General features: G+C 42.6%; 1 protein-coding gene and 1 long non-coding RNA gene across 2 annotated transcripts in view; one reads left to right on the plus strand and one right to left on the minus strand.

Annotated features, from left to right (window-relative positions):
• On the plus strand, nt 1–14,750 carry LOC102948247 (zona pellucida sperm-binding protein 2). The gene is made up of 22 exons (XM_043542234.1): nt 1–245; nt 518–570; nt 2,695–2,787; nt 3,704–3,831; nt 4,516–4,659; nt 5,325–5,408; nt 6,133–6,300; nt 6,369–6,465; nt 6,604–6,827; nt 7,406–7,559; nt 7,634–7,842; nt 7,936–8,053; nt 8,171–8,376; nt 9,994–10,108; nt 10,255–10,424; nt 11,316–11,389; nt 11,478–11,605; nt 12,270–12,459; nt 13,811–13,952; nt 14,204–14,300; nt 14,494–14,589; nt 14,683–14,750. The coding sequence occupies exons 1-21, from the start codon at nt 223–225 to the stop codon at nt 14,559–14,561; spliced, it is 2,685 nt and encodes an 894-aa protein (XP_043398169.1). The 5' UTR covers nt 1–222; the 3' UTR covers nt 14,562–14,589; nt 14,683–14,750.
• The window catches only part of LOC122464916, a 20,444-nt gene continuing 14,309 nt past the window's right edge, over nt 9,422–15,556 (minus strand). Inside the window, exon 3 of the long non-coding RNA XR_006289352.1 lies at nt 9,422–9,432. This is a non-coding gene — a long non-coding RNA (uncharacterized LOC122464916). The remainder of the gene's footprint in view (nt 9,433–15,556) is intronic.

Below are 15,556 nucleotides of genomic sequence, written 5' to 3' on the forward strand. Positions count from 1 at the left end.
GGTGAATTGAATTATAGGTGTCTGACTGGGGAAGCAGCTGTAAATGATTTGCATGAGTATAAAAATGGAGCCTTTGCTTTTCTTTCTATTGTGAATCCAAAGCCTTGAGAACGCAGTTTGGGGGGGTTTAACACTGCAAGCTTGCTCAGGATTCTCAAACTTTTGGTCTGCTTGTCATAGCAAGAGAAAAGAGGTTACAGCTGGTAGCTGCTCTAAAGCGCAATGGTGCCAAACCTTGTGTTGAGGTGAGTGTTTGTGGTGTTTCTGTTGATTATGATTCTCTCTGTGGGGTGTAGTCTGTGGTAGTCTCATGACTGTCTCCTAAACCCTTAAAAGTAAAGGAGACCAAGCCTGTATGCCCCAAAGAATGAGACTTAGACTTGAAAAGTCTAAATATCTAATCCTAGCTATAGAAGCTTTACATTAGAATTAAGCAATACTTAAATGAAACCTTTTCCAACTAAAGAAACTGCTACTAAGACAACTGTGTATCTGCACATATGTCTTTCTCTTGCAGGTTGTTCCTAATAGGTGTATTAGCCTCTGAAATATGGACCCAAGACAGGCCAGGTAACTAGATTTGTTAACTATTTGCCTGCATTTCAAGGCAGTTTTCAGACCCTCCCCTCCCCCCCCCCTGCTTTTCAGTAAATGGCGTTCTGCTTCAATGCTCTAGTGTGGTGCTAGGGAAGGCATGTGGCTTCTAAAGCACTGGCCAGGTGTGGTGGTTCTACTTGAGTCTCTTGTCTCAGTAGACAACTTGCTCTACTCTATGAATTTATACCTAGAGTACTTAATACTGTCACATACTCTCTCAAGTGTGAGAGTGTTGCACTGGCCCAATAAACTGCTCTAGGGATATGGCTACCCCCAGAGATGTGAGGCCAAGCTCAAGACCTACTTGCACTAGCTCTGATCAAACTAGAGCACGAAAAACAATGTAGCTGCAACAATGTGAGAAGTTAGAGGCTGTAAGTACCTAGCCTCTCTGACTGTGTCTCCCCCCCTCAAGCTGGGGACTGCACCTCTAGCATGATCCTCAGAATAGCCTTCCCACCTGTTGCCCACTGGCTTTACTGTGGGATCAATGCAGTAGTCCTGCTCTGAGCATTCCTAATGGATCAGTCTTCTGCCCCTGCTTAGAAATTCCTCTGGAGGAGGAAGAGATGGTGGCTCCCTAATTGAAGTCTCAAACATGGGAGACCCAGGCTCAATTCCCTTTTTCCCTTGGGGAAGGGTAGATGAGAGAGAGGACTTGAACAAGGGTCTCCACCTCTTATAATCCAATTGTTAGGGTACTTAAGATTCTCATGTGGGGCTCGCTCAGTTTCTCCTAGTGAAGCTGTTTCACTTTGGATGACATCTTACAGTCATTAAGTAGGAGACTTGGAACCTAAGTGCCCTCATACCAAGCTATAGTAATTCTCTCTAGCATCACAATCCTGTGTCTTGTCTGAGTGGTCTTACAACTTGTCAGAAAGACCCTTCTAATGCCTCAGCCTTGCAAACACTTGTTCCTGTAGCTCTGCATATGAGTAGTCCCTGACTTCTGTGGGACTGCTTGTGTGTAAAGTGATTCCCATGAAGGAGGGTATGTGGGACTGAGTCCTTAGTTTATAGCTGGGGTTGCTTCTAAAACTCCTGGAGAGCAGTAAATCTAAATTAGATATTTAGCTCAAGGCAGCAATTTAAAGCCTTCTGTTGACAAGCTGTTAATCTCAATCCTAGGTTGAAAAAACAAAACTACCTTGCAGGGTGGTGATCACCCCAACCTCTGAGTCACTTCAAAATGTCGCCCTGTGGTATCCAGCCCCTCATGACTGAATACCTCCCAGATCCTCTGCTCACAGAAGCAGTTTACCAGTCGTACTCTAGACCATTGCTCCTCTACTATACACAGCACTTGAGCTCCTTTATATTTTAAAAAGGAAATTTTAGAGACTTGAATGCTATGACTATTTTTATGTGTAACCATGCATTCTTGTGCATGAACTTAACTGACAAGTTCTCACCCAGAGTTATTCCAGTGTTGCCAACTAAGCCTGGCTGAGATCCCTTTCAGGAAGCAAATCCACTCTCCATTTCATTCTAGGTGAAAGATGCTAGGGCTTCTTTCTGCAACCTCAAATATACTAGAACAGACCTTTAATGTTCACCTCAAAATAGGGTGCTCTTCCCCCTGCGTTTAGTACTTCCTGTTAAACTCTGGCAGAGCCTTTAGAAGTCATTAGCCTTCTAAGTCAAATAATAAAATAGGTATGTCATACAATAGGGATATATCCATGGTTGACCACTGTATAGCCCATCACTATCTAGAGATGTTTCACTCAAGACATGCTACCTTTGAGTGACCTGCTTCTAACTGCAGATTTAGAGAACATAATTTTTAGTGTTTATAATTAGTGTGATATCTTTGTCAGTAAAGATTTTACATGACCCTTTCTGGTGAACCCATGGGATCCCTGTGCCATCTGCCAGTTGGTCTCAGACCCTTGATGTGCATGAGTTTGTGTTCTCTGACCAGGTGAAACTACAGGTGGCTATGGCCTTAACCATGTACTGATAAAGGGTTGCTGTTTGACCCCAGAAGTGGCTGCATTTCAGTAGTGAAGTCTGCTTTATAAAGAACTTAGGAGTCACTTGGATGCAAGATGCTATGGTGATAGTTACTAATTTGTTTTAACATCTCTACAGGCTCCCTGAGCTCAGAGTGCCTGGGGAGCCTCTTGCGGATTGCACTGAATGCAGAGTACTTCGAGGACAAGTATCTGATCTTTGCTGCTGTTGGTAAGCTAAAGGGGTGGGGGGGAGGATAAGGGGCAGCTTTGAAAATGCTTATTGCCTCTTAACAGCATGTCCCAGTTATAAATACCTAAACTCTAGGTTACCTACAGCTACCAGGCATTGGGGTGCCAAGTCTCTAATACCGGAATGTTGTATAAGAGTATCTACACTGGGTCTTCCAATGTAAAGACCACAACAATATTTAAAGTAACTTCTAATGAGAAGTCAAAAAACACTTAATAGTCTAGCTAATCTGAACAATGAGTTTTGTGAGAAATCCTCATTTGTACCTTATCCACAGATGTCATGGTAACTACCTACTCTTCCTACTAAATTGCCAAATCTGGGTTTATTAAGATCACTATTTTAGATCAACTATAGTATGAAATAGGCTATTGATATCCCAGGTAAACACCAAGGACTAAACTCTACCTTGGTTAGCCTGGTGGTCAAGTGGCCAAATAGACCCTTGGTTTTCTCTTAATGCATGCACTGGACTACAGCAAGACAGAAGCCACAAAGTACCTAACTCACCTGTATGATAGCCTAGCAAGTTGCTGACAGCTGACCTTGGGTCACAGCCAGTATAGCAGCTGACTAGGAGAGGGGAGGGCCAAGAAGAAATGGAGGCACTGAATCACAGCTATAAAACTACTACTACAGAATTTAAAAAGGGGGGTGTGCCAGCATCATATCAGATCCAATCAGCTACAGTTAATGGCCTTCCAAGTATGACACCAAAGCAATTGTCACTGTAAAGTCTACAACAGGGATTATTGTACAGTATAACCTTGGAATGACTTTCTGGGATGAACTAGGTAACTTTGCATGCAATGTCCAAGAAAAAGCTCAGACCATGAGTGTAGCTTGAACAACTATGAAGGTCTCCTGACAGCTGTACTTGAATACCTTTTCACAGACCAGTTTGGCACAGCCCAGGAGATCGATGGGACCCTGGCAGCACAGTGTGGCTATACAATAGAGTATAATTATTGGGGTAACATTGAATTCCGTGCTTCCATTATAAGCTGCTACACTCATATTGAGGTAAGCCTACTGTATCTAAAATGCCCTACTTCTGTATTTTAGTTACAAAGTCTGTCCTTTCACAGAAGTTCTGACTTCCAATGAGTTGTACAGAGATTGTAACATAGCAATATGTTGCATGTCTACTAACTAGTGCCACTTGGTAAGCTAGGTAGTGTTCCCTCAGAGCTCTTTCCCAGGCCTCTGGGTATATTGTGGTAGAAACACCAATGGTCTACTACAAAACACAAACTAATGTGTTAACATAAGCATGAAGACTTTAATTGCCACAATTTTCCCTCCAATATATGAACAGATGGATATCTGTCCTGCTAGCAGCAGGTAACTATCCCTCTCCACAACCTGATATCTGACTAGCTATGTAATTCATCATCTAATTTGGACCTCCCCCACTGCAACTTCAGGCACTTGCTTTTATAACATGATTATTGGGAAAGGGGCAAGGACTCCATCTCAAGTATTGTCTAAAAATATCTGGATTAGGGAGACATGCAAAATGCCCTTCAAGAGCTACACTTATCTAGTCTATTTAGACACAGATGACTTAGTTGTAATGTCTAAACACTACTCTGAGGCAGCTTTGCATCACTAGTTAGGGTTGAGCAAATAGGAGGTGGTGGGAGAGGGGACCTGTTTAGCACACTCTTAGCACCTTGAGTAAGAGCTGTTCCTGTGTCTCTGCAGAGTGATGTATACACAGTAACTGTACAAATCAAAACAGCTACTAATCCTGATATGAAAAATGCTCTAACTCACTTGAAGACTGTGAGTTGCCCTTACAGTCCATGGCATCCAAGAGAGTTAGTATGTGAAACCAACTACATGGAGGTAAGATCCCAAGCATTGATCTTCCATGGGGAAGGGGAGGAACTTGTAAAGGAGTGTGCTCTGGATAGGGCCTTGGATGGGAACCTGAACACTTGGCCACTAAAGCATTTATAAGCAGAATGCAGTGCATGTAGTAATAGGATTCAAACAGTCCAGGGCCCACCTGAAAATTGGGTTTATTTTAATCCAATAAATGGATATTGCCTGAAGCATACTCATTTCTAGGAAGTGAGGTGCTCAAATGTTGAGCTTGTCACCTATTGAATGTCCAATAATAGGTTAAAGCCAAATGGTGTATGAAAACAGTATGCCAGTGAAAACTCCCAAGTATGGGAGTTCATCCATAAGATGGAAATAGTTGGTTACTGTTTTGTTCTGTTGGAGGCACTTGTTCTGACTCCAAACTGGAAATAGGAAACCTGAGAAGTAGGTGCACTGCCTAGACAAAGGATACAATCAAATGGTGAAATGCAGAGAAGCCAAATAGCCTCTGTCCATTAGCTGTCACTAAAAGGCTGTTTGGCAGTCCAAGCAACCAAGATCAGACTCTTTAAAAGAGAAGTTACTCCCAACCAGGGAACATGATCACTAACTCAAACGTTCCTAACATAGTTTGTCTCCTTATTCCCACTTGGTGTCACTAATGATGGATGTTCCTTTGCAAGGTGTCTGTCAGGAGGAATGTTCCACAGATAACAGCAGACTTGCTCCAAGATGAACCTGAGGACTGGGCTCTAGCCTTTCCAGAGGTAAGCTTAGCTGCTAGCATTGTTACTTCTGGCTCAAGGTCTCCTGTGTACAACTACTCCAGCAATATATTGAAAGCATGCATTGAAGAGTCAGCCTCCCAAAAAAAAAGGAAGGGAATAAACTCCTGGACTGAAGGATACACGTGGAGACCTTCTGGCTTCCTGGCAACAGATGTAAAGCAACAGGATAAGTGAAGGAAAAATAGGAATTGCCTCACAAATGAGGTGACTGATATCACTACCTCAGTAGCATCTTGAGGCCAGTGCACAATCATAGTGGCTACTAGATAAAGACCTGTATAATCCATGCATAGATTATGCAACAGATGGATAGGGAGTACAAGGAAACAATGAGCTGGTGAACATGAAACCAGTCAGTGAACCAGCTGCTTAATTGTTGGATTTTTATAGAGACTAGGTAGGTGAGGCAATGTCTTTTATTGGACCAATTTCTGAAGTTGGTCCAATAAAAGACATTGCCTCACTCTCCTAATATCCTAGAACTGAGACAGCCACAACACTAGGCCTATAGGCACCTTAGCATAGGGAGTACAGTCTCTTTCCAGGACAGCAAGATGAGCTTTTTTGAAGCTGAGGGAGGAGGAGAATACAAAGGATCTCAGATGGTGTCTCAATTGTCTCTCCAAGTCAGGTGTAAATGAGAATGGAAATGTAGTCTAGTAAAAACACATGACAAAACTTTTGAGCTGCTTGTCTCCCTCAGGCAACCGCTGGGGCAGTGTCAATCTGGCAAGTAGTATTTCACCTGCCCAGTGGAAGGAAGGCTCTGCTAGCAAGTGATGCTCAGAATGCTGGCTATGGACTCAATACAACAGACACTAGGATTTTGCTGAGAGCACCATACAATGCTGCAGAAGCACAGCTAGTCAAGGTTGGTACACTCCTTCACCATCTGTGTGCTCTGTCACTACACAGCTCTAACAGCATCTACTCTTGCAGGTTCGAGGAGTGACTTTCTCTGCAGTGAGAGCAAGCACATTCTACAAGCAACGATGGATGATCTTGATGGTAGATACTGCTGTGGCCTGCCCTATAGGTGAGACTTAGTATCCCTTTGATCTAATGCTAAACACTCAAACATCTTGAAGATAACAGCTAGGCATGTTTCAGTGTAACTGCCCTAAGTACTGTTCTTGATACTAATGGAAATACCTCCCATTCTTTCTAAATTAAGATGGGGTGGATTATACAGATGACACAATTACATGGACCATTCCAAAAAACCTCCCAACCCTCTCTGCTGGGGCAACTAGCTTCAACGATCTCCTTGTTGAAATTGGTGTGGATCTTCACAAACTCTCTGCCAGAGAAATTGCTTCCAGGAAATATGTGCTATCAAACAATACAGATGAAATTACCATCCAGATGCCCATAGGTGCAGAAGGTGGCTATTACAAGGTTAGTGGATAACCATCCGTCTTAGCTACAAGCAGAAAGCTAATGGCTGGTAGGGTGAGAGGATTCCCCATAAAGCCCCCTTTCTCCTCACATTGGACTTTGAGGGAGAGGGGTGTTATGCCCCACTTCTCAATGCTCCACATAAGAACACTGACCTGGGGAGCTCTCATACAGCACCTGATGACCAGAGACTAGCTCTTCCAATTGACCATGGTTGTCTGATGTCAATGAGGGCTGAACACCCTCAGAACCCATGAGGCATTTGCCACTTAATGATTGAAACCCCACCTTTGTGGGGGAAGATCTAATCTGAGGGGACTAAACTTGAAAGAACATAAAGCTGGCAGTATGCAAGGGGGAACAGGGATATGGATTGAGCCATTTGGAGTAGAGAACCACCTGCCCCTTGCATTTCTGCTCCTATACAGAGATTTCTCAGAAAAGCAGGATAATGCAAACTAATCTGTTGCTGTTAGCCCTAGTAAATGGCTTTTGTCAGATCACCTTAATGCTCCTGAAACTACATATTGCATGCAACTCAACTATCTAGGTGTCTAACATACAACTTGCCCTTTCAGACCCATGTGAGTGAGGGACAGCATGGGACCAAATACTACATTAATTTGTTTTTGGAACATCAGTGGGAAGACAACAGGTGGGGAGTGACCAAGCATACCATCATCAAGAAAATAGAAACTCCATTTAAACTTGTACCACCCACCATAACAAACAGTAAGTAACTGAATGAACCTTTAAGTTCACACTTCATTTTTAGCAAAGGCTAACACCACACCACTTCTTCCTAGATACCAACTCCAGCATTAGGCTGGTCAATGTGACTGTGGGAACATTCCTCCCAGACGTGGAACTGGTGAACTTGACCATAGATGATACAACTGTAACTGTGCCTGAAGCCCTTCAGCATGGATACAAAGTCTATGAGACTAGATACCCCAATGGAAGCAAAGGCTATGTAATAGAAACACCATTCAATGTGCCTAGCATTAAGAAAGAGGTATCTATTTAGTACCTAATGCATGTGATGCAACAGTCTACTGGTTGGAGTTTCTAAATGTGACTTGATGCGCGCTCTCTCTCTCTCTCTCAGTACTTAACAGAAGACACTAGACTCTATATACTGAATGTCACACTTGGATTCATAGTACAGCCAACACATGAGACCTTCACTGTTCCAGTCATAACAATCTCTCCTGTCAAGGATGCAGGTAACAGGACCAAGACAAATGGTCACCCACTTATGGTGCAACTCAGATTAGGCCAATGGAACTCCATTGAAATACTAATATTCCATGTACAAATGATCACTTCTCCATCTGTTACAGTGTTGCCTAGTGCAAGAGGATTCTGTGATGATGAAAACCTCTATCTAACAGTTGTTCGTGGCAATGTGGATCAAAACTGGCTGCCCTTCATTTCAAACCTGAGCCTGTCACCAGATGCTGCTCAGAAGCACAACTATGGACTAGATGACAATGGCACCCACTTCACAATTCGTGTTCCTCTTTATGCACCTCATGTACTATATGAGGTAAAGGGACCGCAAATGTGCATGGTGTCTAACCCACTATAACTGGTGGGAGGGGAGCTAGAATTCCAGAAGCCTGTCAGAGTAGGGAGGAGGAAACCCTTCCAGCAAGCAACTTGGGGTTAGTCTCCTCAAAGGACTTAGCCCAACATTGGAATGCTGAGCCTACAGTCTCAGGCATCTAGAAGACCTGTGTACCCCTGCTCTATCTTTTTACAACAGGCTACATAAAAGACACTAGTGAAGTCAGTAAAAACCAATTTTGTAGACAATGACTTGTTTACACTTATTGTACCCTGAAATGTAAGTATAATATTCCAATATTTTAGAATATGGTAAAATAAGAGTAAACAAGTCATTTGAATGAACTGACTTTTGTATTGCATCTCTTCTGTAAGAGTACAGCTTAAGTGAAACTTGACGGGGCATGACACACTCTTGAAATAGTCTGGAAAGGTTGAGAGCCACAGGCTGGGAAGTAGTCCTGAGTAGAATCAACAGCCCTCAGGAGCTCAGGGTGTAGGAGATGCTGATCAAAAATCTCTGCTCCAGAGTGGGGAATCTGAACCTGGATTTTTTTTTTCCCACTCTACCCAGTGGGCTTTTGACCACATGGTACCAAAGCAGCACTAAACTTTCCTTCCAAATGTTGCATGCAGGGTCAATCAGCTACTCCACTTCTAAGTAGGCCTACTGGATTGGTCCCTGCAGGTAAGATAGGAAAGGGGCACACGTAGTTCAGTTATGATGGAACTTCAGCATGAACTAGGTGCCAAGTAGCTTTGTTAGGATTTAAGCAGCTTGCTGCCAGTACATGGGCAGAAATTTGATGCCTATAGGGTTAGGCACCAATTGAACAGGAGGCTTTGGAGGTCTAAAATTTGGAGTTGGGTGCCTAATGCTCTGCATCTAGCCCTCCCAATAGGCTTTGCTTTAAACTTGCCATTATTGTGAAATGGTAGCTGAATCAGAAATGGAACAAATCTTGAGTTACTGTAGATAACTTACCACTGGTGGTAGAACCTCTCATGCAAGAAAAAATACACATGGGAAGCACTCCTAACCTAAGACCAGAGTTTTGTTTTTCCCCTCAACTTCAGACTCAATATAAACAATCCCAACAGTAATCCACTAAACTGGATGAAATGTGAGCCCTTACAAAGAGCTCAAACATGGCACCATAGTTTCTTTGCTGCAGAAGTAGCAAACAGTCAGAAAACAGTACTCTGACTGGGACCCCAGTCAATCATGGATTTCAAAACTACACTGAATTACTAGGTAGCTTCTCCCTTAATGCTTTGTCTGATCATAGCTCTGCAGGGCATTGGAGGCCATGGACCAGCTTAACTCACCTGGTCAAGCACTAGGCTTGACTCTCTAATAAAGATGTTTGTAGAAGAGGTTTGGTCAGGCCAATCTATTGGCATCAAATGTGGGGGCAAATGGTGCATCTGCAGAAGTGTCACATGACTCAGTGACCAAGGATAAAACACTGGTCTCACTGAAGACATCAGTGACAACTGGACCAGGCTTTCACCTTTTTGGCTTTTTTAAACTGGCATGGCAAACAATCTCACTTTGATCAATAGTTAGACATTTTCAACTTGTGATCTCTCCTAGGATATTCATCCCTCTGGAATAACTGCTTCACTCCATGTAACAATGAAGGATAACACTCTTGCTGACATGACAGACTTTTCAATCTCTTGCAGATTTTCACCTAAAGAACTAATAGGTACAATCTCTTGTTGCCCTACTTGGAATACGTGACCAAATGATCTAGACTGGTAATGCTGGCCCTCTGCTGTGGGGGGAGGTTTGGGGCAGGGGGAGGAGAGTATGCTGAATGTAATTAGACAATGGATGTCTGCTTGTTTTCAGACTGTCTGCCAAATGGAACAATGGCTATCACTGCAGTTAAGCTAGCAGGAATCACAGACCTGGATACCAGCTTATTTGTCTTAAGAGACAAACAATGCAGGCCTGTTACAGTGACTGAGAAGAGTGCAACATTCATATTCCATGTGAACACCTGTGGAACAAGTAGAAAGGTAAAGGAACCACATTGACCTTCCATCTCTATATGACTCTCTCAGAGCTCATGTTACAGAAGATACCCATGAGATGTTGATAACCAGCTTTCCAGAAATCAATACCACCTTCCTCTTTGGTCCTAACCATGATCTTGACCTCTGTCCCACCTACTGTATTCTCTAGTTAATCAAGTGCCACACCACCTCAACACTTGGCAGGATTCTAGCCATCTTCAGCCTTAAACTGAAGGCTACATTCTGCCTAGTTAAAAGTTTTGATAGATGGTGTGGCCATCCTAAACTCATGCTGACAGCCAAAACAGGTCACTGTTGCATAGAGAACAAAGACAAGGTTTGCTAAACTCAATAACCTCTGTTTTAGAGGCAGGTGTTGCTACTGCTTCTATTGTAGTGATCCAATGGCTTTAGCAGAGGGAGACCCCTTGAAGTGCTGGAAGCATCCTGCATCAAAGACCACCTATAAATTACACAGGAGTAAGACCTGGGGATGGATTACTTGGTAATAACTTGTTGTTGGTAACACTATCAAGTAATCAACTCACACAGAATACTGTCCCAATGACCTACCACAGGCTTCAGTTGCTGGTGTCACTGGGCACATGACACCCTTTCACCACACTGCATAGGACACCCTGGACTTACTGGCTTTTATGCTGTTAGTGAATACTGGCAACACTAATGCACACACTGCCCAATGATCTCTCCAGGGGTTGAAGAAACTGACACAGTTCTAATAGAAGGTCTTGGCTGAGTGACAGTGATTCACCTTAGCCTCCGTAGCTAATGAGCTACTAAGTAGCTGTTGCAGCACTTGAGTACCTCTAGCAACTTAAAACTTGACTTGCTTTTGGTGTTAATGGTCTCCCACTAAATGCTTGGTTCTTTCAGTTTGAGAACACATTTATGACCTATGAAAATGATGTCTCCTACTTCAGACCTGGCAGCATTACACCAATATACCAGTAAGTATTGCTGTACAGATAGAAGGGGAGAGTTCTTTGGTTAAACCTAAAGATTATAACCATCTAAACTCTACTTTCTCACTCCCAGACTGAAGTGTGCATGTCAATATATAATAAATGAGACCATCGTTGTCCAGTACAGCTCCAAAAACAACCCAGCACCCAGTGTTGAGCCAGGGTTTGGCTCTCTTGCTCTAACCTTGAGGCTGTTCAAAGGTAAGGATGATAATGCTGAGCAGCCTAAGAGCTGGCTTTTCAAGGGGGTGGGGATGGGAATAGCAGGAAATGACTGACCCTAGAAGCAATAAACACCACTGTTGCATCACTATCATTGTAGTGACTTGTAGTGGTGGCATAATCCACCCATCCCACCCCCAATTTCTAATAAGTGAATGTACATAGAGGGAGGGTTCCTCTTTAGGAATATAGACACTTCTGGAAGCCATTCTCTTAACACCCTACACTGCTGGGACTCTGTACTAAAGGGATGGTATTTGACAAATGTAATCCTTTGTAAGGATGGAAACACAAGCATGGAGTATAACTCTTATCAACAAGGGCTTGTAGTCCTTGCTCAGATGACCTTCACAGTTTCTGTACATGAGCCATTTGCCCCCCTTCCCCTGTATAAATGCTGCACTTATCTTTTTTGTGTGGATCCAGGGGAGGGGTCTAATCTGCAAATCCCCTTCCTGGGCCCTGACCATTTTCATTCCCGTTTTCCAAAGATGGTCCCTTCACACCCATGTACTCATCCTTAAACCCCTGCTGTAGCAAAATGAGACTATGTAGGTGGGTAAGGACTTGGCAAAAACTATGGCTCTGGGAGAAGGGCTTGTTTAATACATCAAGACTTAAAACTCTTATTTCTCACTTCTAGACAAGTCTTATTCTGACTCCTACAAGGACATAGAGTATCCTGTGGTAAAATACTTAAAAGAGGCACTGTATTTTGAAGTAGAACTGCTCCATTCTGAAGATCCACAGCTAGAACTATATCTAGAAGACTGTTGGGCTACTGCTTCCCAGGACAGAGACAGCAGCCCACAGTGGTCTGTCATTACAGACAGGTAACACAATATCATCCTCAGTCTCATACCACACTTCTTCCCTGCCCCCCATGCAGTCTGCAGCTGCACTACTCTGGCCTCTCTCCTCCCCTCCCCCTGCCATGGTGCTACCACTGGCTACACTACTTAGGACTGAGCCTGCCTCCTGTTCTGGTGAGCTGGAGTGAGGGGACAGGGAGCTTCTCTCAGGAGTGGGAGCTGCTGCTGTACTAAACAAGCATTCAAGCTCCTGAGTGGTCAGCTTAAAGACAAAGTACTGACTCTGCCCCAGCACACTGGTGGTACTCCTCAGTGTCCTGTCAAAGTACAATGCACATGTATTCTGTAATTATAGCACTCTTACACTGGTCTGCATGTCCACTTTATTTCTCTCAGGCTTAAACTTTTTTTAATTCTCTAAAGTAGAGTTCTGAAATGCCTAACCTGTCCTGGTTGGAGTAATTATGACTAACACATGTGCATTGTCATTCATAATTTAAAGTAGTACAATCCAATATCATTCTAGAACATAAACTTGTACTCCCCTTAGTGCCCATATCAAAACCCTCAGCTTTAGACACTGCAGATAAAGGCTGCTTATTTTCAAATTGTATTTAGCTATAGCTGTAAGCTTAAAATTTATACAAAAATGCAGTTCAAGTATGATTCTGCCAGTAAGGATTGACTCAATGTTAGTGAGTCATGTACATAAATGCCAAAATATTCCTAGTAAGCACTTACTGGATTTTTTTAGTCCATTAAATTTCATTTGGACAAAGTGTCTGAGGCAGTAAGCTGACTTATGTCTACACTAAAGGTGGTAGAAACAAGTTTGATACTTTGTACACTGATAACTCAAGGCTAGGGATTGGAAAGAATACAGCCAGTATCTTGTTCTAAACTTGCATGTGGAATTTAGAACATCTTAGTTTTTTTGCACAGTAACTTAGGAGCACTGTAACAGTGATTCCAGGGGCTAAAGTTGCCCCCTCTGAAATGGCTTCCCTGATTCCCTCCAAGTATTAACCTAAACTAGAAGAAATCTATCTATAGCTCTGAACTAAAACAGTTACTATGCCCTTGAAAAGTCATCAGAAGGGGCAATGGGGTTCCTACATAAGGCATCTCTTGCAGCAGAGATGTAAAATACAAACACCATGAGCCTCCAAGACTGGGTGCTCTCAACCTGAGTAAGGACAGACTTGGATTTTTTTTGTGGCAGAGATCCTTTACTACTGAGCTACATCTGCTAGCTATGATAGTAGAAATTCTTCCCTAGCCTACTTTTTTAACTATTATGCTTGGAGATGTTGAATGTTGACACATGTAGCTGCTAATCTAAGGCCTCTAATTTGAGTCTGGTTTCTCCAAGCTGTGAAAATGCAGAGGACTCCCATCAAACAATCTTCCACAAAGTGGATAGTGACTCAAGAGTGAAGTTTCCCACTCATCTGAAGAGATTTGAGGTGAAAATGTTCACATTCATGCAAGATGGAAATGCACTACTGGAACAGGTGAGTAGCACTTCTGCAGACTTTTTCTAAGTGCCAGTCAAGGTTCTAATGAGCCTGGAATGCCTGTATAAAACAAGTACTATTACAAAGGTTTAACCTGTCTCTACCACTAACAATCCTTCCTGGAGGTTACCAGAGTGACACTGTAGGGGGAAGGCAAGATGAGAACTGAATCAAATGGCTGAGTCACAATGAGCATGACTTTCCAAATCTGTAGAACATTATAGCAACTGCAATTCTTTATCTTGTAGATATACTTCCACTGCAGTGTGGTGATATGTGATGCTAGGCGGCCAGCTTCAGATCTTCTTTGTGCAAGGAGATGTATTCCTAGAAAACAGAGGCTTGGTAAGTAGATACACAGATCTTCTCTCAAGAGTCCATTAGAGTGCAACAAGCTTTACCTACATTCTGTATGTCTAAGTATTAACTGCAGGTGTATTCTAACTTAGAACTCTGAGGAATAATGCTCATACCTGAAGTATTACAAATGGCTTTGCTGTGGGCTGGCCAGACTCTTGAGACTTTATTTTTCTTTTAGGTCGTAGTGTTGAGGCATATCATAGGCACGGGCACGTATCTTCTGGAGCAGTCCTTATGGAAAGTTAAAGTGAATTGGATGCTATCATCCCACAAGGTAATTACATAAGGACTCTAACATACTAGGCTGATGCTACAGAAACCTGTTCCATTACATTGCTAAACCACTCTCTCCTCTTTTAATTTTCAGCAAAATGAAGACTGACACTTTGAACCTAATCTATCTATGCAAAAATTATTAAATGAGAATTAAAGAGGTCTGGTCTTGTCCTTCTTACTGGAAGTAAGAATTAGATTCAAATGCTGAATTATAACTTTCTCAATCTCTAGTTAATGAACTCTTTCCCCTCCCAGTGCCAACTAAATGCTTTAATATTAAAGTGATGGCTTTTTTTAAAAAGCCAAGGTCTAACTAGCAGAAGCTTGGTCCTCTTTACCTAACTCCATAGCAAGGTACAAAAAAGAAATCTAGTTGGAAACTATTTAGTATCTGAAAGTTAAATTGGCTATAACTAAGCACAGAGCTCATGGTGGGTCACATCATAAATTAATGAAACAAAATACCTGTTCATGCTACTACTGGAAACACTGACTCAGATGGTTCCTTTTGGCTAACAGCCTCCCTGCAGTCTTGCTTGACACAGCTGTAGCATAAAGTGCTCTTAAATTCCCCAAAACAGAATCTCAGACAAGCCTGCTCCTTAAATGTCAGTTCCCAGTGTCTTTAAGCACCCCTCCTTCAAAACAGTATTCATCTCAAGATTGGATTGCTCTAGTGATTAAGACTAAGTGACTAAATGCCAAAAATGAGGCTAGGGGTGTAGGGATGAACACCTCTAGTCAACTGTCCTATCTAAAACCACTTCTATTTAGAGTCTCTGAATTTTTTCTATAGCTCATAATCAACATGGCTGATCCTAAAAGTTGAGCAAAGCTGTAACTGGGTCAAACTACCATTCTTCTACAAAAACATGAAAAAAGAAACCTGCTTAGACCATTTGGGGCAATCCTTCACCCTCCTTCCTTTTGTCCATTGTGCAAACTGCATATAAACTAACATCAGG

The sequence above is a fragment of the Chelonia mydas genome, chromosome 3, assembly GCF_015237465.2.
Source record: "Chelonia mydas isolate rCheMyd1 chromosome 3, rCheMyd1.pri.v2, whole genome shotgun sequence".
Classification (NCBI taxonomy): Eukaryota; Metazoa; Chordata; order Testudines; family Cheloniidae; genus Chelonia; species Chelonia mydas.

Excerpts from the sequence above, each read along its gene's own strand:
- LOC102948247 (XM_043542234.1), top strand. The coding sequence starts at position 223 with ATGGTGCCAAACCTTGTGTTGAG. Across the intron at positions 4,660-5,324 it reads GTGAAACCAACTACATGGAG|GTGTCTGTCAGGAGGAATGT; the intron begins GTAAGATCCCAA and ends TTCCTTTGCAAG. Across the intron at positions 8,377-9,993 it reads CACCTCATGTACTATATGAG|GATATTCATCCCTCTGGAAT; the intron begins GTAAAGGGACCG and ends GATCTCTCCTAG.